The sequence below is a fragment of the Erythrolamprus reginae genome, chromosome 1, assembly GCF_031021105.1.
Source record: "Erythrolamprus reginae isolate rEryReg1 chromosome 1, rEryReg1.hap1, whole genome shotgun sequence".
NCBI lineage: Eukaryota > Metazoa > Chordata > Lepidosauria > Squamata > Dipsadidae > Erythrolamprus > Erythrolamprus reginae.
Genome location: NC_091950.1, coordinates 19,724,206 through 19,746,126, shown reverse-complemented (window position 1 = coordinate 19,746,126; position 21,921 = coordinate 19,724,206). Strand labels below are relative to the sequence as shown.

Sequence of the window (21,921 nt, the reverse complement as noted above, 5' to 3'; positions counted from 1 at the left end):
AAGGGTCTGTTCTGGGTCCTATTCTTTTTAATATGTTTGTGAGTGACATAGGGGAAGGTTTGGTAGGGAAGGTTTGCCTATTTATTTATTTATTTGTTTGTTTATTTGTTTGTTTAATTTATTTAATTTATTTAATTCAATTTATTTATTTATTGATTGATTGATTGATTTGATTTGATTTGATTTATATGCCGCCCCTCTCCGAAGACTCAGGGCGGCTAACAGCAATCATAAAACAGCGTACAATAATAATCCAATACTAAAAACGATTAAAAACCCTTTACAGTGATCCCTCGATTAGCACGGTCTCGATTAGTGCGAAACGCTACAACACGGTTTTTCACAAAATATTAATTTAAAAATACTCCACGGTTTTTTTGCTATACCACGGTTTTTCCCACCCGATGACGTCATACGTCATCACCAAGAGTCACTTCTCTGTCTCTTTCTCTTTCTTTCCTGTCACTATGCTTCAATCATTTTCTCATTTCTCTTTTTTCTCCCCTTTTTTCTATCATTTCTCTCTCTCTTTCTTCCTCTCTCACACTCTCTTCCTCCCTTCTCTCTCCCCCCCTCCACTTGCCCACGAGAAGAAAAAAAGCAACCTCTGCCGGGCAGCTCCCCTTGTGCCCCCGCTTTGTGCCTGCCTCTTTTGGGGATTTTTTTTTTCTTTTCTTTTTTGCGCTGGCGGCGGGAGCTGTTGGGGAGGGCTCTGCCGGGAAGGCCTCTCAGCTGCAGAGCCGAATGGGGGCGGAGGCAACAGCGGAGCCCGGCGCTGGGGCCATGCGAGGCTGTTCATCCAGGGGGGCGTGGACTAGCAAGTCGCCCTCCTTTCTCTCTCTTTCTCAAGATCGCTTGCCGCTTGCCTATTGCAGCGAAGGAGGCGAAGCAAGGCTCCAAGCTGCAAAGCGGCAAGCGATCTTGGGGTTTCCCCTTTGCCTGGGCGGCGGGAAGACCAAGGGAAGGTTCCTTCAGCCGCCCAACACCTGATCCGCTCTGCAGCGCGGCAGCAGCGAGGAGCCGAAGATGGGGTTTCCCCTTTGCCTTTACCCCATCTTCGGCTCCTCGCTGCTTCCGCGCTGCGGAGCAGATCAGCTGTTGGGCGGCTGAAGGAACCTTCCCTTGGTCTTCCCCGCCGCCCACACGCAAACTCCACCATCTGCGCATGTGCGGCCATGAAAAAAAATGGCGCACATGCGCAGATGGTGGTTTTTACTTCCGCATCCAGTATAACGCGGAAATCGGTTAGCGCGGGAGGTCTTGGAACGTAACCCCCGCGCTAACCGAGAGATCACTGTAATATAAAAAACCAAACATACATACAAACATACCACGCATAAAATTGTAAAGGCCTAGGGGGGAAAGGGAATCTTAATTCCCCCATGCCTGGCGGCAGAGGTGGGTTTTAAGTAGCTTACGAAAGGCAAGGGGGGTGGGGGCAATTCTAATCTCTGGGGGGAGTTGGTTCCAGAGGAGGCTCTTCCCCTGGGTCCCGCCAAGCCAATGACTCTAAAGTGTGCAATAGGGTTGATATTCCTGGAGGCGTCTGTAATATGGCAAATGATTTAGCTTTACTAGATAAGTGGTCAAAGCAATGGAAACTGCAGTTTAATGTTTCCAAATGTTAAATAATGCACTTGGAAGAAAGGAATCCTCAATCTGAGTATTGTATTGGCAGTTCTGTGCTAGCAAAAACTTCAGAAGAGAAGGATGCATCCTCATGAGCAGTGGGTTGGACTAGAACACCACCAAGGTCCCTATTAATGTTGTCTTCAATCCCTCCTTTTGTCTTTCTCTATTGCAGGTTTTTAGCCAACACCTCTTTCCGTGGCCAGACAGGAGAGATCTTTGTGCACAACACGTCTCACATCCACACTGACCGCCACTACAAAATCTGGAGCCTGCTGAGGGATTCGGTGGGCCAGCCCACGTGGGTGACGGTGGGCAGCTGGAAGGGGGGCGAAATGGAAGCGGAGGAGGGCAGCTGGCCGCAGCACCTGCAGCGCAAGAACCAGGCCGAGGGCGGGGGCTTCTCGCGCATGAAGCTGCGGGTGGTGACCTTGGTGGAACACCCCTTTGTCTTCATCCGGGAGGTGCGTAGGTACATCGGGACACGTGGGGGCACCGGCTGAGCAGAGCGGATCATCTCACAGACATTTCTCTTTTATAAAAATATAAAATTGTGTCGTGGTGGCACAGTGGTTAGAATGCAGTACTGCAGGCTACTTCTGCTGATTGCCGGTTGCCCGCAGTTCGGGGGTACGAGTCTCAGCGGCTCAAGGTTAACTCAGCCTTCATTCTTCCGAGGTTAATAAAATGAGGACCCAGATTTTGTGGGGTAATACGGTGGTTCTGTAAGCCACATAGAATAGAACAGAATAGAATAGAATTCTTGGCCAAGTGCGATTGGACCCACAAGGAATTTGTCTTTAGTGCATATGCTCTCAGTATGTCTAAAAGAAAAGATACATTTGTCAAGAATCATGAATTAATGATAGGGTACAAATAAGCAATCAGGAAACAATATTAATATTAGCCATCCTGAGTCCTTGGAGAGGGGCGGCATATAAATCCAGATAGATAGATAGATAGATAGATAGATAGATAGATAGATAGATAGAGAGAGAGAGAGAGAGAGAGAGAGAGAGAGAGAGAGAGAGAGAGGTAAGTAGGTAGGTAGATAGATAGATAGATAGATAGATAGATAGATAGATAGATAGATAGATAGATAGATAGATGATAGGTAGGTAGGTAGATAGATAGATAGATAGATAGATAGATAGATAGATAGATAGATAGATAGATGATAGATAGATAGATAGATAGATAGATAGATAGATAGATAGATGATAGATAGATAGGTAAGTAGGTAGATACATAGATAGATAGATAGATAGATAGATAGATAGATAGATAGATAGATAGATAGATAGATGATAGATAGGTAGATACGTAGATAGATACATAGATGATGGATGGATGGATGAGATAGATAGATGATAGGGAGAGAGAGATAGATAGAGAGAGAGAGAGAGAGAGAGATAGAGAGATAGATAGATAGAGAGATAGATAGATCTAGATAGATCATGAGGATACGCGCGGCCATGAGATTTTGGTGATTTTCCCTGGCTCTTTCGCTTCCTGTGCATGCAGGAAAGCAAAATCGCCAAATCTCATAGTTGCGCATGTCATTGAGTGAGATTTCCTCGAGTGAGAAATCTCACGGCAGGCACATGCACCCGACTGCCAGTCAGCTGGAGCTGCAAGCACAGCTCCATTTCCGCTACTGGAACCGTGTCCCGTCCCCCCCTTGTCCAGGGAGCAGCCCATTACTGATACAGTCATAAGTGGAAAGAGATGGGTGAAAGGAACAATGAGAAGTCTAATAGTAATAGTAATGCAGCCTTAGTGAATAGTTTGAGAGTGGTGAGGGAAGCGGTATACAAGTCTAAGTGCTATGGCTATTGCTAACATATAACAGCCCTCAGTTAACTTGGCATTCTCCAGATGTGCAGATTATAGGTAGTCTTCGATTTACCACCATTCATTTAATGACCATTTAGTGAGAACAGCACTATGACTTTTTCATATTTACAACTGTTGCAGCCTCCCCTAGATTCCTAGAGAGGCCCCACAGAGACTTCTCCACGCCTTTTCCAGCCCTGGTTCCTCCCAGGAGATTCCTAGATGCCCCACGGAGGCTTCTCCCTGCCTTCTCCAGCCCTGTTTCCTCCCAGGAGATTCCTAGACAGGCCCCACGGAGGCTTCTCCCTGCCTTTTCCAGCCCTGTTTCCTCCCAGGAGATTCCTAGAGAGGCCCAATGGAGGCTTCTCCCTGCCTTTTCCAGCCCTGCTTCCTCCCAGGAGATTCCTTGAGAGGCCCAATGGAGGCTTCTCCCTGCCTTTTCCAGCCCTGTTTCCTCCCAGGAGATTCCTAGATGCCCCACGGAGGCTTCTCCCTGCCTTTTCCAGCCCTGTTTCCTCCCAGGAGATTCCTAGATGCCCCACGGAGACTTCTCCCTGCCTTTTCCAGCCCTGTTTCCTCCCAGGAGATTCCTAGATGCCCCACGGAGACTTCTCCTTGCCTTTTCCAGCCCTGTTTCCTCCCAGGAGATTCCTAGACAGGCCCCACGGAGGCTTCTCCCTGCCTTTTCCAGCCCTGTTTCCTCCCAGGAGATTCCTAGAGAGGCCCCATGGAGGCTTCTCCCTGCCTTTTCCAGCCCTGTTTCCTCCCAGGAGATTCCTAGATGCCCCACGGAGACTTCTCCTTGCCTTTTCCAGCCCTGTTTCCTCCCAGGAGATTCCTAGACAGGCCCCACGGAGGCTTCTCCCTGCCTTTTCCAGCCCTGTTTCCTCCCAGGAGATTCCTAGAGAGGCCCCATGGAGGCTTCTCCCTGCCTTTTCTGGTTACAGTTTCGGAGGCTTGGATTTGTAAATGGAAAATGGTTCTTGAGAAGAGGCAAAAAAAATCTTGAACACCCGGTTCTTACCTAGAAAAGTTCGTAAGTAGAGGCGTTCTTAGGTAGAGGTACTATTGTAATAATAATAATAATAATAATAATAATAATAATAATAATAATAATAATCATAATCTGATCGGTCATTGGGACGTATGATGCAGAAGGCGGTCCCGTAGGAAAGTTATTTCCCGCTTGCTATTCAAAAGGTTATTAACTGATGCTCTTTCTAGGTAGACGAAGAGGGCAGCTGTCCAGCGGGGCAACTCTGCCTGGATCCTCACACCAACGACTCCGCTGTGCTCGACTCTCTCTTTGAGGAGCTGGATTCCGAGAACGGCTCCGTGCCCCTGGAGTACCGCAAATGCTGCTACGGCTACTGCATCGACCTCTTGGAGAAGCTGGCCGAAGACTTGCCCTTCGACTTCGACCTCTACATCGTGGGAGACGGCAAGTACGGGGCCTGGAAGAACGGCCGCTGGACGGGCCTGGTAGGGGACCTCCTGAGTGGCACGGCCCACATGGCCGTGACCTCCTTCAGCATCAATTCCGCCCGGAGCCAAGTGATCGATTTCACCAGCCCTTTCTTCTCCACCAGCCTGGGCATCCTGGTGAGGATCCGGGACACGGCGTCGCCCATCGGGGCTTTCATGTGGCCGCTGCACTGGACCATGTGGGTGGGCATCTTCGTGGCTCTCCACATGACGGCTCTCTTCCTCACCTTGTACGAGTGGAAGAGCCCCTACGGCATGACGCCCCACGGCCGGAACCGCATGAAGATCTTCTCCTACTCCTCCGCCCTGAACCTCTGCTATGCCATCCTTTTCGGCCGCACCGTCTCCAGCAAGACGCCCAAGTGTTGGACGGGCCGCTTCCTCATGAACCTCTGGGCCATCTTCTGCCTCTTGGTCCTTTCCAGCTACACCGCCAACTTGGCCGCAGTGATGGTGGGCGAAAAAACTTTTGAGGAACTCTCTGGGATTCATGATCCCAAGGTTGAACCAATTTCTTTCTATGCTCCTCTTTTGTGTCCTCCTTGCCCTTCTTTCGCAGTGCCCCACGTAGTCCTTCTCCATCTTCTTCCTCCCCTCCCAATTTATTCTTCTCCCTCTGCTTTGCCTGTGTCCTATAGTTGAGCTTGGCTTTCCCCTCCATCATCTTCCAGCCTTGTGGACCCTTCAAAAAAAAAAGAACAGTTGTGTTGCTGATCTGTCCGAAGCCGTCTTGGACCTTCAGTGCTGCCTCACTTGAGCTGAGGAGGGGAGAGATAGTTGGGTTGTGTAGTCAAAATCAAGGCAACCAGACGGCACCTTGATTGTATAGGGCAGGGATAGACAAAGTTGGCTCTTCTGTGACTTGTGGACTTCAACTCCCAGAATTCCTGAGCCAATCATACTAGCTCAGGAATTCTGGGAGTTGAAGTCAACATTATTATTATTATTATTATTATTATTATTATTATTATTATTTATTAGATTTGTATGCCGCCCCTCTCCGTAGACTCGGGGTGGCTCACAACACTAACAAAGACAATGTAAGAACAAATCTAATAATTTAAAAAACACTAAAAACCCATTATTAAAAGCAAGCATGTCCTATAGTTGAGCTTGGCTTTCCCCTCCATCATCTTCCAGCCTTGTGGACCCTTCCAAAAAAAGGACAGTTGTGTTGCTGATCTGTCCGAAGCCGTCTTGGAGCTTCAGTGCTGCCTCACTTGAGCTGAGGAGGGGAGAGATAGTTGGGTTGTGTAGTCAAAATCAAGGCAACCAGACGGCACCTTGATTGTATAGGGCAGGGATAGACAAAGTTGGCTCTTCTGTGACTTGTGGACTTCAACTCCCAGAATTCCTGAGCCAATCATACTAGCTCAGGAATTCTGGGAGTTGAAGTCAACATTATCATTATTATTCTTATTCTTATTATTATTATTATTATTATTATTATTATTATTATTGAAAGAGTAGTAGATCCTTGGAACAAACTTCCAGCAGACATGGTTGGTAAATCCACAGTAACTGAATTTAAACATGCCTGGGATAAACATATATCCATTGTAACATAAAATACAGGAAATAGTATAAGGGCAGACTAGATGGACCATGAGGTCTTTTTCTGCCGTCAGTCTTCTATGTTTCTATGTTTCTATTATTATTATTATTTATTAGATTTTATTAGATTAGATTTGCATGCCGCACCTCTCCGTAGACTCGGGGCGGCTCACAACAATAACAAAGACAATGTAAGAACAAATCTAATAATTTAAAAAACACTAAAAAACCCATTATTAAAAGCAAGCATACACACAAACATACCATGTATAAACTGTATAGGCCCGGGGAAGATGTCTCAGTTCCCCCATGACAGAGGTGGGTTTTAAGGAGCTTGCGAAAGGCGAGGAGGATTTGGGCAATTCTGATCTCAGGCGGGAGTTGTTCCAGAGGGTCGGGGCCGCCACAGAGAAGGCTCTTCCCCTGGGGCCCGCCAAACGACATTTTTTAGTCGACGGGACCCGGAGAAGGCCAACTCTGTGGGACCTAACCGGTCGCTGGGATTTGTGCGGCAGAAGGCGGTCCCGGAGATATTCTGGTCCGATGCCATGAAGGGCTTTATAGGTCATAACCAACACTTTGAATTGTGACCGGAAATTGATCGGCAACCAATGCAGACTGCGGAGTGTTGGTGTAACATGGGCATATTTAGGGAAGCCCATGATTGCTCTCACAGCTGCATTCTGCACGATCTGAAGTTTCCGAACACTTTTCAAAGGTAGCCCCATGTAGAGAGCATTACAGCATAACAGTTCACTTAGTGACCATTCGAAGTTATAGCGCCACTGAAAAAAGTGACTTGTGACTGTTTTCACACAACGACCATTGCATTATCCCCACAGCTATAAAATGACATTTGCAACGTCCCAAGATCATAGGATCACTTTTTTTGACTTTTTGACAAAGCCAATGGGAAAACCCTTTCACTTAACAATTTATTTGTTTGTTTGTTTGTCTGTCTGTCTGTCTGTCTGTCTGTCTGTCTGTCTGTCTGTCTGTCTGTCTGTCTGTCTATCTATCTATCTATCTATCTATCTATCTATCTATCTATTTATTGGATTTGTATGCCGCCCCTCTCCGTAGGCTCGGGGCGGCTAACAACAGTAATAAAAACAGCATATAACAATCCAATATTAAAACAGTTAAAAACCCTTATTATAAAACCAAACTGACATACCTTGCATAAAATTGTAAAGGCCTAAGGGGAAAGAGTATTTCAGTTCCCCCATGCCTGGCGGCAGAGGTGGGTTTTAAGAAGCTTACAAAAGGCAAGGAGGGTGGGGGCAATTCTAATCTCTGGAGGGAGTTGGTTCCAGAGGGCCGGGGCCGCCACAGAGAAGGCTCTTCCCCTGGGTCCCGCCAAGCGACAATGTTTTACTGAATTAATAACTGCAGTGATTCATTTAACAACCGTAGCAAGAAATGTTATAAAACGGGGTAAAACTCACTCCATTGTCCCATGTAGCAACAGAAATTTTGGGCTCAATAGTGGTCATAAGTTAAGGATTAACTGCAAATCTAGAAATAGAAGCCTCACTCATATCTCCACTCATCTTCCTCCTCCTCCTCCTCCATAAATTTATCTAGTCCTTTTAAAAAAGATGTGACATTACTGTTGGCTTATCTCGGTTAGCTAGGCTTGAAACCTTCGACAACACCGAGCAGAGAATTTTAACAGAGCGTGATAAAGCCAAGACACAGACTTAGTTAAATTACATATAAACAAAATATAAACAATCCAGGATAAGCACGAAGCAAATACAGAACAATAAACACTGAGCAATCACAAAGCAAATAGCACTGAGCAAAATACAATATAGATAATAAGCACAAAGCTTATACAAGCACAAAGCTTAAACACAACTCCCCCTTCTCAGGCAAAAGTAAAACGAAGTGACTGAGCAGAATAATGTGCTTTTATAGCTTCAATGAGGAAGTGATGAAACAGCCTTGAATATTAACTCTTCAGGTACAAGTTAACTCTTTAAGTGCACATTAACTCTTTATGTACATAGAAACATAGAAGACTGACGGCAGAAAAAGACCTCATGGTCCATCTAGTCTGCCCTTATACTATTTCCTGTATTTTATCTTACAATGGATATATGTTTATCCCAGGCATGTTTAAATTCAGTTACTGTGGATTTACCAACCACTTCTGCTGGAGGTTTGTTCCAAGCATCTACTATTCTTTCAGTAAAATAATATTTTCTCATGTTGCTTTTGATCCTTTCCCCAACTAACTTCAGATTGTGTTAGTTCAGATTGTGTCTGAGGTTAGTTGGGGGAAAGATCAAAAGCAACATGAGAAAATATTATTTTACTGAAAGAGTAGTAGATGCTTGGAACAAACTTCCAGCAGACGTGGTTGGTAAATCCACAGTAACTGAATTTAAACATGCCTGGGATAAACATATATCCATCCTAAGATAAAATTCAGGAAATAGTATAAGGGCAGACTAGATGGACCATGAGGTCTTTTTCCGCCGTCAGTCTTCTATGTTTCTATGAAGCTTATTAGAGATCCAATCGAGAACTCAGGAGAACTTTCTTGACCGTGAGAACAATGAACGGCTTGACTCCAGATGTTTTTGGGTGTGCCAACCCTGGAGGGTTTTAAGAAGTGATTGGTCAAACATTTTTTTGGAACGGTATAGAGCAGGGGTGTCAAACTCAAGGCCGGATCCTGCCCACGAGGTATTTAGATCCAGCCCGTGTGGCCCAGGGGTGGGTTCATACCGGAGCAGTCCAGGGGCGCCACATCGGTAGGAACCCACTGATGATGCAATTTTCAGCGATTCCCCCCCCCCCCCCCCCGTCATCTTCATGTCAGAAGAAACCCTCCCTGCAGTGAAGGGCTACAAAACGTTTTACTACCACACTGTGGTCATAGCTTATTTTGTGGGGGTGGCTTGCAGGCCATGTGACCAGGTGGAGTGGCTTGACGATCATGTGACTGAGGGGTTGGCTTAAAGGTCATGTGATTGGCTTAAAGGTGGCCAACTTGATGTCACTCAGGTCAAGAGTTAGGGTGCTTGGCCTCTCCTTGCCTCAAAGACATACAATCTATTTACTATTACTGAATCATAGAAACATAGAAGTCTGACGGCAGAAAAAGACCTCATGGTCCATCTAGTCTGCCCTTATACTATTTTCTGTATTTTATCTTAGGATGGATATATGTTTATCCCAGGCATGTTTAAATTCAGTTACTGTGGATTTATCTACCACGTCTGCTGGAAGTTTGTTCCAAGGATCTACTACTCTTTCAGTAAAATAATATTTTCTCATGTTGCTTTTGGTCTTTCCCCCAACTAACTTCAGATTGTGTCTCCTTGTTCTTGTGTTCACTTTACTATTAAAAACACTTCCCTCCTGGACCTTATTTAACATATTTAAATGTTTCGATCATGTCCCCCCTTTTCCTTCTGTCCTCCAGACTATACAGATTGAGTTCATTAAGTCTTTCCTGATACGTTTTGTGCTTAAGACCTTCCACCATTCTTGTCGCCCGTCTTTGGACCCGTTCAATTTTGTCGATATCTTTTTGTAGGTGAGGTCTCCAGAACTGAACACAGTATTCCAAATCTCCAAAATATACTATTTAATTCTATATATATATGCCATATGTGTACATACATATTGCTCACAGCCACACCAAAATATACATTATCTATATAAACTATATGTATGTACAAACACACACGCACGCACAGCTCTTCTAAAATTGTACACATTCAAACTCATTTACAGCGATAGGAAAAACACCCAGAGCCCAGAAGGGGGAAAAAGAAAAAAAATTCAAAATTTTTCTACTGGTTCTGCATACCTGACCGTTCCTGTAGGAGCCCAACACTGTCTCCCGACTGTCCTCATCTTAATCCCGACCTTAATTCTTCATCCGAAGCACAGCTGAGAAGCCCCTCAGGAGATGCTGGGGGAAAATTGCCAAAAATTGCATCATCAGTGGGTTTATACCAGTGTGGTGCTCTGGACCCCACTGGTAGGAACCCACCACTGGTGTGGCCACCCTGGAAACAGCAAAAGACTGGCCCGTGGCGCTTCTGCCCATGAAAGCGGGGTCCCCAGCTCCGTTTTTGGCTGCTGTGGCCTCCTACAACCCCCTGTTTGTGAAAAAAGAGCTGGGGAGGCCATTTTCACTGGAAGAGCGTTTGAGCCACCACAAACGCCTACAGGAGTGATGTCAAGATGGCCACGCCCCCAGCTCCGCCCCCTGGGTCAAACACTAGTGGGCTGCTGGATGGACGGTCTGATACGCCGTACCAATTGGAAAAAATGGAGATACACACTCATCTCTGCATCCTTGACACATGCACGCATGCGCTGGCATGAGATCCGGCTTCTGTGCATGCGCAGGAAGTGAAATCCCATGCGAGGATGCTCGTGCGCATGAGATTTCGCCAATTTTTGCTGGTTTTTTTGCTTTTGCATATGCGCAGAAGCAAAGAAATAGGCGAAACCCGGCAAAATCTCATCCACAAGAGCGCCCTTATGTAAGATTCACTTCATGCACATGCTCAACTGAATCTCATGCTAGCACGGACACGCATACCAAATGCCCATGTGCCCACACCAGTCCCTGGGAGCACACCGGTAGTGCTGGCGATGGGAGTCCTTCACTGTCAGACACAATCCTGGTATGTCCCTCCATGAAATTGAATTTGACACCCCTGGTATGGAGTCTCCTGCTTGAGCAGGGGGCTGGACTAGAAGACCTCCAATGCCCCTTCCAAGTCTGTTATTCTGTATTGCCCCTAAATTAAAATTTTAATCATCAGTCCTGTTGTGGTTAGCTCTGGCCCAGCTCCTGCCCCAAGGAATGTGCAGGTGGATGTGGGGGAAACATCCACATGCCGCAGGCCTGTTTTGCTCCGAATGGAATTTGCCGACGAAGCCTCCTCTGACCAAGGAAGTGTGAGTGACAGGGAAGAGGGGAGTTTGGCAGACAGCCCAGGAGGAGATCAATCATCTGTATCATCCCTGGATTCTGAATAATAATAATAATAATAATAATAATAATAATAATAATAATAATTTATTGGATTTGTATGCCGCCCCTCTTCGCAGACTCGGGGCGGCTAACAACAATAATAAACACAACATGTACAATCCAAGAATAAAAACAACTAAAAACCCCTATTATAAAACCAAACATACACACAAACATACCATGCATAACTTGTAATTAATTAGAATTAATGACACATCCACACATGCGTAGAGTGATGCATAGGAGACAACAACTGAAGGATTATTACAAGAGAAAATGAGGCCACCTGTGGTTGGGTGGGGCTGCTGTAATTAGTGCTAAAGATAAAAGTGCAGCCTGGTGTTTTAGCCTCATGGCAGTTTATCTGATTCATTGTTTCGTCAAGATCGTGGTTTTTGTGCTGTTCAAGATTGTGTGTGGACTCTCTGGACTTTAGAACTGGACTCAATTTCCCAGTTATTGGGTGAGCAATTGGATTGCATTTCACCTGTGCCTTGTGTATACCAGAAAATCCCTTTGACATTTAAAAAGGGAGCTGTTTCTGTTTTTCTGTTGATAAAAACTTTTGGGTTTTCCTTTTATCGTGTGGTGTGTGTCTTCCTGGACTAATTACCCTGTAATTACGGGCGGTTGAAACACGCCGGCAGAACAGGTCCTGAAGTTGTTTGCATTGCTTGACATGGCAGAAGACAATGCTGCAAGGCCTTTCATTACCATTCTCGGATCCTCTGCGATGTTTACCCTTTTTTCTGTTGCTGACGTCTTCTTGTTTGAAATCATCCCATGAAATTGCACCCTTTCTCTCGTTTCTGCTTTATCCGCCCTCTGTTTCTTTCCCTTCTTTTACCCTCCCACTACTAATTGATGTTGCAAACATTTAAAAGAACGTTCACATTAAAAGAAAATAATTTCCCCCTTCCCCAAATTGAAAAAAAAAAATCCTCCCAAATCTAGGAGCATAAATGGCCTGATCCCAATTTTGCTCTCTTGCAGCTCCATCATCCATCCCAGGGCTTTCGTTTTGGCACCGTCTGGGAGAGCAGCGCGGAGGAATATATCAAGAAGAGTTTCCCTGACATGCACGAATACATGAGGCGGCACAGTGTTCCGACCACCCCTGCGGGGGTCACAATGCTCAAGTAAGGGAGGCGGGCCCTGAGGAAGGACCATTAGGGAGGGGGGAGTGGTGTTGCTATCATGGTGGGTTAGGTTGGGTTGGCATCAGTATTGGGTTCCTACTGGTATGCTTGACGCCATAGCACCACCAGCGAAAATGGAGCTGTGGTGCCCAGCTCTAGGTGATTGGCAGGCGGGCGCGCATGCCTGTGCATGAGATTTTGCTTCTGCGCGTGCAGAACAGGCCTACCAGAAGTCCGGAAACGGGCCTGTTTCCGTACTTCGGAGGGCCTCCAGAGGGCCTCTAGAGCTCAGCGGAGGCTGTTTTTTGCCCTCCCAGAGGCTTGAGGAAAGTCTCCAGAGCCTGAGAAGGGCGAAAAACAGGCCTATCGGAAGTCCGAAAACGGGCCTGTTTCACTCCTCTGGAGGGCTCCTCTGGAGCCCAGGGGAAGCCATTTTTGCTCTACTGGAAGCTTGAAAAAAAACCTCTGGAGCCTAGGGAGGGCAAAACACAGGCCTATCAGAAGTTCCGAAATAGCCCCTTTCTAGCCTCCGAAGAGCCTCCGTAGCCAGGGAGAGGATGTTTTCGTCCTCCCAGAGGCTCGAGGAGAGCCTCCAGAGCCTGAGCAGAGGGAAAAATGGGCCCACCGGAAGTCTGGAAACAGGTCTGTTTCTAGCATCCAAAGGGCCTCCAGAGCCCAGGGAAACTATTTTTGCCCTCCTGAGACTTGAGGAAAGTCTCCGTAGACTGGATGAAAATGGCCCCCTGCTGTGGTGCACACTGTTCCCTGTAGGCTGCGCGCCCGCGCGCCCCGCGCACCCCAAAATACACCCCCCCTTGCGCGCCCTTTTCCATGGGCGCACAGTCCCCATCCCCCTGCCAGCCCACGGGGGGGCGAGGGCGGGGAGGCGCCGGCAGTAGAAGGTGCTGCCCCCGCCCGCCCGATCCGCTCCCTCTCCTCTTCCGCCGAAAGAAACGCGCGGAAGCTGCCTGATTGAGCCCCGCGTTGCTCCACCCCGCTTCGTCCTGCTTGTCATCCTCCGTTGTGTTTTCGGGGGGGAGCGGTGGGAAAGCCCTGTGCCGGCCAGGAAAGCCGGGTTTGCTTTCCGTGAAAGCAGCGCGCCTTTTAAACACGCTGCTTTCCTGCACCTCTTTCCTGGGGGGGGGGGGGAGTGGCATCAGCGCCACCCCTCTATGAGCAGCAAAAGCCTCAGCGACTGGGCACGCCATTTGCCTTTCGGCTCCGTCGTTGAGGCTTTTGCTGCTCGTGGAGGGGAAGGCGCCGATGCCGAAAGGCAAATGGCGCGCCCTGCCACTTAGGCTTTTGCTGCTTCTGGAGGGGTGGGCGCCAATTCCGAAAGCCTCAGCGACGTTTGGCTGTCGGGGGGGCGGGGAGGAGAAAATCCTCCCCCCCCCTCCAGGAGCAGCAAAAGCCTAAGCGGCCGGGTGCGCCGTTTGCCTTTCGGCTCCATCGCTTAGGCTTTTGCTGCTCGTGGAGGGGGGGTTGGCGGTGCCGATGCCAAATGCTTTCCCTCCGCGGTGGGGGGTGCAGGGCAGGCGCAGTCAGCCCCAGGAGACAAAGAGGGAATGAGAGAAAGGAAAGAGACAGAAAGGGAGTGAGAGAAAGAAAAAGTGAGAGATAGAAAGGATAGAGAGAAAGGGAATGAGAGAAAGGAAAGAGAGAGAAAGGGAGGGAGAGAAGGAAAGAGTGAGAGATAGAAAGGATAGAGAGAAAGAGGGAATGAGAGAAAGGAAAGAGAGAGAAAGGGAGGGAGAGAAGGAAAGAGTGAGAGATAGAAAGGATAGAGAGAAAGAGGGAATGAGAGAAAGGAAAGAGAGAGAAAGGGAGGGAGAGAAGGAAAGAGTGAGAGATAGAAAGGATAGAGAGAAAGAGGGAATGAGAGAAAGGAAAGAGACAGAAAGGGAGGGAGAGAAGGAAAGAGTGAGAGATAGAAAGGATAGAGAGAAAGAGGGAATGAGAGAAAGAAAGAGACAGAAAGGGAGGGAGAGAAGGAAAGAGTGAGAGATAGAAAGGATAGAGAGAAAGAGGGAATGAGAGAAAGGAAAGAGACAGAAAGGGAGGGAGAGAAGGAAAGAGTGAGAGATAGAAAGGATAGAGAGAAAGAGGGAATGAGAGAAAGGAAAGAGACAGAAAGGGAGGGAGAGAAGGAAAGAGTGAGAGATAGAAAGGATAGAGAGAAAGAGGGAATGAGAGAAAGGAAAGAGACAGAAAGGGAGGGAGAGAAGGAAAGAGTGAGAGATAGAAAGGATAGAGAGAAAGAGGGAATGAGAGAAAGGAAAGAGAGAGAAAGGGAGGGAGAGAAGGAAAGAGTGAGAGATAGAAAGGATAGAGAGAAAGAGGGAATGAGAGAAAGGAAAGAGACAGAAAGGGAGGGAGAGAAGGAAAGAGTGAGAGATAGAAAGGATAGAGAGAAAGAGGGAATGAGAGAAAGGAAAGAGAGAGAAAGGGAGGGAGAGAAGGAAAGAGTGAGAGATAGAAAGGATAGAGAGAAAGAGGGAATGAGAGAAAGGAAAGAGAGAGAAAGGGAGGGAGAGAAGGAAAGAGTGAGAGATAGAAAGGATAGAGAGAAAGAGGGAATGAGAGAAAGGAAAGAGACAGAAAGGGAGGGAGAGAAGGAAAGAGTGAGAGATAGAAAGGATAGAGAGAAAGAGGGAATGAGAGAAAAGAGACAGAAAGGGAGGGAGAGAAGGAAAGAGTGAGAGATAGAAAGGATAGAGAGAAAGAGGGAATGAGAGAAAGGAAAGAGAGAGAAAGGGAGGGAGAGAAGGAAAGAGTGAGAGATAGAAAGGATAGAGAGAAAGAGGGAATGAGAGAAAGGAAAGAGACAGATAGGGAGGGAGAGAAGGAAAGAGTGAGAGATAGAAAGGATAGAGAGAAAGAGGGAATGAGAGAAGGAAAGAGTGAGAGATAGAAAGGATAGAGAGAAAGAGGGAATGAGAGAAAGGAAAGAGACAGAAAGGGAGGGAGAGAAGGAAAGAGTGAGAGATAGAAAGGATAGAGAGAAAGAGGGAATGAGAGAAAGGAAAGAGACAGAAAGGGAGGGAGAGAAGGAAAGAGTGAGAGATAGAAAGGATAGAGAGAAAGAGGGAATGAGAGAAAGGAAAGAGACAGAAAGGGAGGGAGAGAAAGAAAAAGTGAGAGATAGAAAGGATAGAGAGAAAGAGGGAATGAGAGAAAGGAAAGAGAGAGAAAGGGAGGGAGAGAAGGAAAGAGTGAGAGATAGAAAGGATAGAGAGAAAGAGGGAATGAGAGAAAGGAAAGAGAGAGAAAGGGAGGGAGAGAAGGAAAGAGTGAGAGATAGAAGGGATAGAGAGAAAGAGGGAATGAGAGAAAGGAAAGAGAGAGAAAGGGAGGGAGAGAAGGAAAGAGTGAGAGATAGAAAGGATAGAGAGAAAGAGGGAATGAGAGAAAGGAAAGAGAGAGAGAGAGAAAAAATAAGAGAGAGAACGAGAGAGAGAGCAACAGAGAGAGAAAGAACAAGAGAGAGAAAGCATGAGAGAGAGAAAGAACAAGAGAGATAGAGAAAGAAAACAAGAGAACGAGAGAGAGAAGGATAGCAAGAGAGAAAAAGAGATAGCAAGAGAGAGAGAAAGCAAGACAGATAGGGAGAGGAAAGGAGAGCGAGAAAAATGAGAACAAAAAGGGGAGAAAAAAGGAGAAATGAGAAAATGATTGAGGCAGAGAATGAGAGGAGAGAGAAACAAAAGAGAGAGAGAGAGGTGATTCTTGAAGCATATGGTAAAAAGCATCCAAATAATAAGAAACGCCCCCCAGCCCACACCTGTTTTTGAAAAGAATAAAAGAGAAAAAAAACCCAGCCCTCAACTGGTTTTGGAAATGGTTACACACACACACATAAGGGGGGGGGAGAGAGACAGGGATGGAAAAAGAGGAGAAGTGAGAGGGAGAAGGAATGAGGGAAAAAGGGAGGAAGAGAGAGAAATGAGAAACATGAGAGAGAAAAGGGGGAAAGACAGGAGAAGTACCCAGAAATGAGACAGTGGTATAAATTTGAGGAGGGATGATTGATTATTGACTGTATTTATAAGGGGATGTTACATGGGATTGTATATATGAGGGGGTTATGTATGTATGTATGTATGTATGTATGTATGTATGTATGTATGTATTTATTTATTTATTTATTTATTTATTTATTTATTTATTTATACCTCTATGCCGCCCAGTCCCAAAGGGACTGTCGCTCAGACACTATACTTTTCCGCCCACACCGAAAAAAAATTAGAGGGAACATTGGTGGTGCAGGAGGCCGATTAGGCCACGCCCCCATGGCCGCACCCACCCAGTAACTGGGCAGAGAACCGGTTGCTAAAATTTTTCAATCCCACCCCTGTCCCCACCGCTGACTGTCCACTTCTTACCAATTTGAATGGACCAGGAAAATAGATTTTGAACAAGTTACAAAGATGAACAATTACAAGGATCTTGCCAATTAACCATTACAATGTATTAAAACCCCATTTTGCTTGCTGAGATAATGTCACCGGTAAATTTGCTCTTGGGTATCTGTAAGTCTTAAAGGAAGCAATACAGATAAGTCCCTGACTTATAACCATTTTATTTAGTGACTGTTTGGAGTTCACAACAGCACTGGAAAAAAAGTGACTTATGACTACTTCTTGCACTTACGACTGTCGCAGCATCTCTGCGATCACATGGTCAAAATTTAGGTTCTTGGCAACCGGCATGTATGATATGACAGTTGAACTGTCCTGAGTTCATGTGAGCACCATTTTTGACCTCCCCAGGTGGCTCCCAACAAGCAAAATCAATATGGGGAGACTGGGAGGAATTGCAAAGAGGTGCTGTCTTAATGACCTCACGATCCTCACTTAACAACGGCAACGAGAGCGCTAAGCGATGTAGTCATATAATGTCATGCTTTATGACCACAGCAAAAAAAATTAGTTCCAACTGCCTTCATAAGTCAAGGAGAGAGGGAGGGAGAGAAAGACCCAGGAGAAGAGCCTTCTCTGTGGCTGCCCCGACCCTCTGGAACCAGCTCCCCCCGGAGATCAGAACTGCCCCCACCCTCCTTGCCTTTCATAAAGTTCTTAAGACCCATCTCTGCCGTCAGGCATGGGGGAACTGAGACATCTGTATATGCTTGCTTTTAATAATGGGGAGTTTAGTGTTTTTTAAATTATTAGATTTGTTCTTGCATTGTCTTTGTTATTGTTGTGAGCCGCCCTGAGTCTATGGAGAGGGGCGGCATACAAATCTAATAAATAATAATAAATAATAAAAGAAAAGGAGAGAGAGAGAAGGAGAAGGAAAGAGAGAAAAGGAGGGGAGAGAGAGAGAAAAAAAAGGGAGAGAGAATGAGAGAGAAAGGGAGGGGAAGATAGAAAGAGAAAGAAAAAGGGAGGGAGGAAAAAGAGGGAGGGAAAGGGAACAGCAGGAGAAAGAGGGAGGGAAAGAGAAGGAGGGAAGGAGAGAGAAAGGGAGGGGGAGAGAGACAGAAAAGGAGAGGGAGAGAGAAAGGGAGGGGGAAGGAGGGGGAGAGAAAAAAGGGAGAGAGAATGAGAGAGAAAGGGATGGGGAGATAGAAAGAGAAAGAAAAAGGGAGGGAGGAAAAAGAGGGAGGGAAAGGGAACAGCAGGAGAAAGAGGGAGGGAAAGAGAAGGAGGGAAGGAGAGAGAGAGAGGGAGGGGGAGAGAGACAGAAAAGGAGAGGGAGAGAGAGAAAGGGAGGGGGAAAGAGGGGAGATAGAGAGAAAAAAGGGAGAGAGAAAGAGAGAAAGGGAGTGAGAGATAGAGAAACAGAAAGGGAGAGAGAGAAAGGGAGGGAGGGAGAAAGGAAACGGAGAGAAAGGGAGGGGAGAGAGAAAAAAAGGGAGAGAATGAGAGAGAAAGGGAGGGGGAGAGAAAGAGAGAGAGAGAGAAAAAGGAGGGAGGGAGAAAGGGAGGGAGGGATGAAAAAAAGGAAGAGAGAGAAAGGGAACTGGGAGAGAAAGAGGGAGGGAGAGAGAAAGAGAGAGAAAGGCGGAGAGAGAGGGAGAGGCTGTGAAAGTTGTAAAGGCAGGCATTGGTTGCAAAATTGCTTTTTCATCACTGTCGTAACTCGCTGTCCAAGGCAGTCGCTAAACGAGGACTACCTGCAGGCTGAATTAATGCAGCCCAGTTTGACAGCAGCTTGCTTCTCCTCACCAGGACCAACCCACCCAAGCTGAATGCCTTCATCATGGACAAGTCCTTGCTGGAATACGAGGTCTCCATAGATTCCGACTGCAAACTCTTAACTGTCGGAAAGCCTTTCGCTATTGAAGGTAAGGCAGAAACATCTGGATTGAGGAAAGCATCTGGAGGCAGAGCAAGGGAGGGGTTTGGTAGTCAAATGAGGCTTTAGTCCAGATTAGTTCATTCAGGCTTTAAGTGTGAAAAAATAAAGCTAGTCTCAAAATGGGGTGAGCAGTGTGATCGGGCGGTAGGGAAAGCAAGTAGGATGCTTGGCTGCATAGCTAGAGGTATAACAAGCAGGAAGAGGGAGATTATGATCCCGCTATATAGAGTGCTGGTGAGACCACATTTGGAATACTGTGTTCAGTTCTGGAGACTACAAAAAGATATTGACAAAATTGAATGGGTCCAAAGACGGGCTACAAGAATGGTGGAAGGTCTTAAGCATAAAACTGATCAGGAAAGACTTCATGAACTCAATCTGTATAGTCTGGAGGACAGAATGGAAAATTGGGACATGATCAAAACATTTAAATATGTTAAAGGGTTAAATAAGGTTCAGGAGGGAAGTGTTTTTAATAGGAAAGTGAACACAAGAACAAGGGGACACAATCTGAAGTTAGTTGGGGGAAAGATCAAAAGCAACATGAGAAAATATTACTGTATTTTACTGAATTTTGTGATAAAGAACATTGTTTTGAATTTTCAAACGTGTGTGTGTCTGAAATTTGTACCCTTGAATTTTTGGGAGGCTCCTACCAGACAGCCCGGCAGAACACATACTAAGATACTAAATAATACCAGTGATATAAATCATAAGAAAAAAGCAACAAAATCATAGTCATAAGAGGATAAGGAAATGGGTAACAGGAAAGATGAGAAGAAGAATAGGAATACAGCCCTACTACCCGTGTTTCCCCGAAAGTAAGACAGTGTCTTACTTTCTTTTTATCCCCAAAAGCCCCACTATGTCTTACTTTCGGGGTATGTCTTATATTGGAAAAAAATTGTCGAATTTTTTGTTTTAACCATAAAATTAACATTTAGACGCGGTGACGTATGGAGGGGGGGCAGCACGGAAGTGGGCAGGAGGCGGCGCTCATTAAGATCAGAGGGAGGTGGCAGATGCGGTGACGTATGGAGAGGGGGCAGGAGGCGGCGCGCAGTTAGATGAGAGGGAGGCGGCAATACCCCCGTGTTGCCCCGAAAGTAAGACATATGTCTTACTTTCGGGGTACGGCTTATATTAGCCGACCCCCCTGAAACCCCCGATACATCTTACAATCGGGGGTGTCTTACTATCGGGGAAACGGGGTAGGTAATTTGACAATGTTGTGGGAATTAGTTGTTTAGCAGAGTAATGGCATGGGGGGAGAAACTATTTGTCTAATTGTTTTGACGTGCAATGCCCTATAGCATCGTCTTGAGGGTAGGACTTGAAACAGTTTATGTCTAGGAGTCGAGGGGTCTGTAGATATTTTCATGGCTTAGCTCTGCAGCATACTGGTCCTCAATGGAAGGCAGGTTGGCAGCAATTGTTTTTTCTGCAGTTCTGGTTCTCCTCTGAAGTCTCTGTCGGTCTTGTTGGGTTGCAGCACCAAACCAGACAGTGATAGAGGTGCAGATGACAGACTCAATGATTCCTCTGTAGAACTGGATCAGCAGCTCCTTGGGCAGTTTGAGATTCCTGAGTTGGTGCAGAAAGAACATTCTTCGTTGTGCTTTTTTGACGATGTTTTTGATGTCCGTTTCAACATCTTGCGATATTGTAGAACGTAAATGATTTCTCTTCTTTTCCACCCCCTCCCGATTCTCTCGGACTCTGCCAGGTTATGGCATCGGCCTTCCACAGAACTCGCCTCTAACCTCCAACATCTCCGAGTTCATCAGCCGCTACAAGTCGGCCGGCCTCATGGACCTCCTGCACGACAAATGGTACAAGATGGTGCCCTGCGGGAAGAGGGTCTTTGCCGTTACTGAGGTACGGAAGCTCTACGGGAAAGAGCTTCCTTTCTTGACCGCTACACTCCCCACCCCCCCTCTGACTTCTCAATGCCCCTGGATGCGCTGATAGTGTATTAGTTCTGGAGACCTCACCTACAAAAAGATATTGACAAAATTGAATGGGTCCAAAGACGGGCTACAAGAATGGTGGAAGGTCTTAAGCATAAAACGTATCAGGAAAGACTTCATGAACTCAATCTGTATAGTCTGGAGGACAGAAGGAAAAGGGGGGACATGATCCAAACATTTCAATATGTCAAAGGGTTAAATAAGGTCCAGGAGGGAAGTGTTTTTAATAGGAAAGTGAACACAAGAACAAGGGGACACAATCTGAAGTTAGTTGGGGGAAAGATCAAAAGCAACATGAGAAAACATTATTTTTCTGAAAGAGGAGTCGATGCTTGGAACAAACTTCCAGCAGACGTGGTTGGTAAATCCACAGTAACTGAATTTAAACATGCCTGGGATAAACATATATCCATCCTAAGATAAAATACAGGAAATAATATAAGGGCAGACTAGATGGACCATGAGGTCTTTTTCTGCCGTCAGTCTTCTATGTTTCTATGTTTCTATTAGCAAAAGGCCATTGCACAAAGTGACTTTGGAGGGGGCATCTTTCCAAAATGCAGGAATTACGTACAGAAGTATTCCAAGACTGGGACAAGTATTCAAGTATTCCAATGTGTAGGACGTTGTAGAATGTTTTTGGAATGATTGGTTTTTTAAACGCTTAGCTTTTTAAAAATTATTTTAAATGAATTTTTTTGTGAATTGGATTCAGAAGGACAGGAGGGGGACAAAGAAATGGAAACACCTTGCAGCTCTTCCGTGGAATCCAGATTTGTGAAGCTCCCTTCAAACAGTTTTTGTGGAAACTGGATTCTGTACGTGTCTATTGAGCTCTGCAGTGATTTTAGGAGCTGCGGTCTTGCGATCCGCTCTAACAATTCGCTTTAGAGTCCGACGGTCTCTCTCGGACAACTTCGACTTTCGACCAGACCTGTGCTTGGCTGAGGACGTTTTCCCTTCTCTTTCAAAAGGAGTCATTACTTTTGAGACA

General features: G+C 46.2%; 1 protein-coding gene across 1 annotated transcript in view; it reads left to right on the top strand.

Annotated features, from left to right (window-relative positions):
- GRIN3B (glutamate ionotropic receptor NMDA type subunit 3B) overlaps positions 1 to 21,921 on the top strand; it is a 100,504-nt gene that overhangs the window by 66,550 nt on the left and 12,033 nt on the right. Inside the window, exons 3-7 of the mRNA XM_070736409.1 lie at positions 1,805 to 2,093; positions 4,690 to 5,451; positions 12,509 to 12,654; positions 18,828 to 18,943; positions 20,684 to 20,835. Coding sequence (XP_070592510.1) covers positions 1,805 to 2,093; positions 4,690 to 5,451; positions 12,509 to 12,654; positions 18,828 to 18,943; positions 20,684 to 20,835 — 1,465 coding nt within the window. The remainder of the gene's footprint in view (positions 1 to 1,804; positions 2,094 to 4,689; positions 5,452 to 12,508; positions 12,655 to 18,827; positions 18,944 to 20,683; positions 20,836 to 21,921) is intronic.